Source organism: Poecilia reticulata, linkage group LG14 (genome assembly GCF_000633615.1).
Source record: "Poecilia reticulata strain Guanapo linkage group LG14, Guppy_female_1.0+MT, whole genome shotgun sequence".
Taxonomy (NCBI): domain Eukaryota; kingdom Metazoa; phylum Chordata; class Actinopteri; order Cyprinodontiformes; family Poeciliidae; genus Poecilia; species Poecilia reticulata.
This window is the reverse complement of record NC_024344.1, coordinates 3147024-3149576: the sequence shown is the minus strand read 5'-3', so window position 1 is coordinate 3149576 and position 2553 is coordinate 3147024. Positions and strand designations below refer to the sequence as shown.

At 35.5% G+C, this 2553-nt stretch overlaps 1 protein-coding gene across 1 annotated transcript in view; it reads right to left on the bottom strand.

Moving 5' to 3' along the window:
- Positions 1 to 980, bottom strand: part of mcf2b (MCF.2 cell line derived transforming sequence b) — a 21342-nt gene extending 20362 nt beyond the window's left edge. The window contains 1 exon segment of the mRNA XM_017308492.1: positions 921 to 980. Coding sequence (XP_017163981.1) covers positions 921 to 980 — 60 coding nt within the window.
- Positions 981 to 2553: the final 1573 nt, after the last annotated feature.

Sequence of the window (2553 nt, the reverse complement as noted above, 5' to 3'; positions counted from 1 at the left end):
CTGCTAAGAATAATTTCCAACAGTTTAACACTCCATCAGTAGCCTGTCATCATTTCTTTAACTGTGGTATTTTGAGGCTTGAAGGGAAACACCGCTGATCCTGTCTCACCTTTGACCCTTCACTAAGACAGTGCTGAATACGGCAGCTTACGCTGATGTTTCTGTCAAGGCTCTATCATCYGTATTGTAACGTGACTGGGAGCTGCTAATCTGCCTCAGTCAGATTGACTTAACTACAGGGAAACTCCACACTGCCCCGCACAAGACCCCACATTTTCAGACTCATTATACCTTTCATTAGACTTCATTTAATTGCTTTTTTCAGACTTTGATCCCAAACCCAGCAGTTGCACTTGAGATAGCTTTTGACTATGTTTCCACTTACCAACAGGATCTTGTTGGACTTTACATTTCTAGCCTTCGTCTGTCTTTATTGGCAGTTCTGTAAACATTTCCATTAAGTCCTTCTATCTTATTTTTGGTTAATGCAACATGACTTCCAACACAGGTCAGACTAAAAATAACAGCTTTAAAGGCTATTATTAAACTCTWAGTAGACATACTTTTCTGCAAACTATTTAAAGAAGTTTTAATCTGTACAACGTTAAAACACTAAAAGTGAAATGATTGGGRTTTATTGTCCTATCTAAGTAAATGTGTGTTTTATAGTTTGATTTGTTGCTTCTGCARTGAATAGCAGGCTGGAATAGCAGCCTACTATGACCCTGCTGTGTGGTGGATGTTGGGTTATCTGAGTGACATTTTTAAACTCTTTGTAGCCCAAAATAAGCTGTGGGCTGATTCCTTAATTGGATTATGGAGGAGGCAACGACAGCAATGTAGCTGTTAACTCTGAAACCGAGACAGCAAGATGGTATATAAGGGGAAACCAAATGTCGCTGGCCACACTCTCAACTCACCTTGACACACACTGACACTAAGAACCTGAGGTAAGWCCTTCTTGTAGCGTTAATACTCATGATTTATGCTATATTTACATATGTGCAGAGATCTATGAGTGTTTTAGTTGATGCTAGGACTGAAAAATGTGGATACTTGAAAGACAGATGACTGTAAACAATTGCAGGTTTTAGGAATACAGACTTTATCACCCTGACAAGTTTATAAAATGGTAAAGACCTAGCTGGTGTATTTAATTAAAAAAAAAATGAAAATCTATTGTTATTGCATGTGAAAACCAACATAAATCATCTTCATTATACAAATGTCATACATAAATRAATGTAAAATTTAATTAAGTCTTTTACTCCATTAAATCCGAAGCAGACTGACATCAATAATTTAACAACAGATTTAAGCCTTTAGTTGTGTTTTTTTTACTACGTTTCATATAATCATCTTAACATTTACAATATGCAATATTATTGACACATTGTCATTTTCTGATATCATGAAGTCCTAAGTGTTAGTTGAAATAAAGGTCAAATATGTGATCACCTACTAGTCAYAGCAGAGTGATAATCTGGCCATGTGAGGTCAGTTTAACTCGAATTCAGATTAAAGTAGATTTTAGTCTTTTTCTGTGKTGAGATTTTTCTCTTCAGAGTAAAGTTATGGCTCAACTTTGTGACTTCAACATCCTCAGCAGCCAAAAGATGAACAAACCAAATGACAATGTCATATTGTTCCTTGCAAAAATCAAAAAGTAGCACAGCCAAACATTAGTGTAAAAGTTTTAACTTCTAAAAAATCTTTGAGCAAAGACTTTTCTTTAGTCTAACAATGATTCAGTCATTTTTGTTTGTATGCTTGTGTGTGTCTGTGTTACTTATGTTCTGCACCTCTTTGGTTCAGCCTGACATCTTCACTCTTATCACTCTCATCACAAAATTAATAACAAAATTATTAGTGCAAAATATTTGAGAGAATTTATAYTTTTTGTTAAAAGGCCAAACTGCAAACTTCTTCAAGAATTTGAGCATTTATTGCACATGTATCAAAAAAGAAAGTAAATCCTCTATAAATTATAGGGCTTGAGAGTATATYTCTTTGGTCTTTCCCAGGTTGTAAACGTATTTATATAATCAAAAGTGCAGAAAACTAGATGCAACATATTCGTGCATGCCATTTTTTTAAAGATGAAACTTCTGTTAAAAGACACAACTGACACAATTTGAAGCATTTTCTCTCATAATCCATTGTGACTAGTTGTAATTTTTCTTTTAGGGCTCATGTGTCCAAAAATACCAACTCAAGATACACATTTAGATGTTTAATCACTTAATCAATTATCTTTAAMTGTGAGAGAACAGACTGTGCTGAATGTATACTGCCTTTTTGCTTGGTTTTTTTCCTGATGCGTATGTTTACGAGGTCGGAGCCAGCTGGCTGAAACAATAACAGCTTTGGCGTTGGCCTTTAACACCAGTGGCGTAATCTTATCGCAAAAGATTAACCTCCTACGGCCCTGGAAAAGAAATATCACCACACCTGCCAAAAACCTGACAGAAGGCGCACAATCAGTGTTTTAAACGCAGTTTATGACCAACAGAGTGACCTTTCCATAACTTAAATTGACCTTTTTTGTCTTTG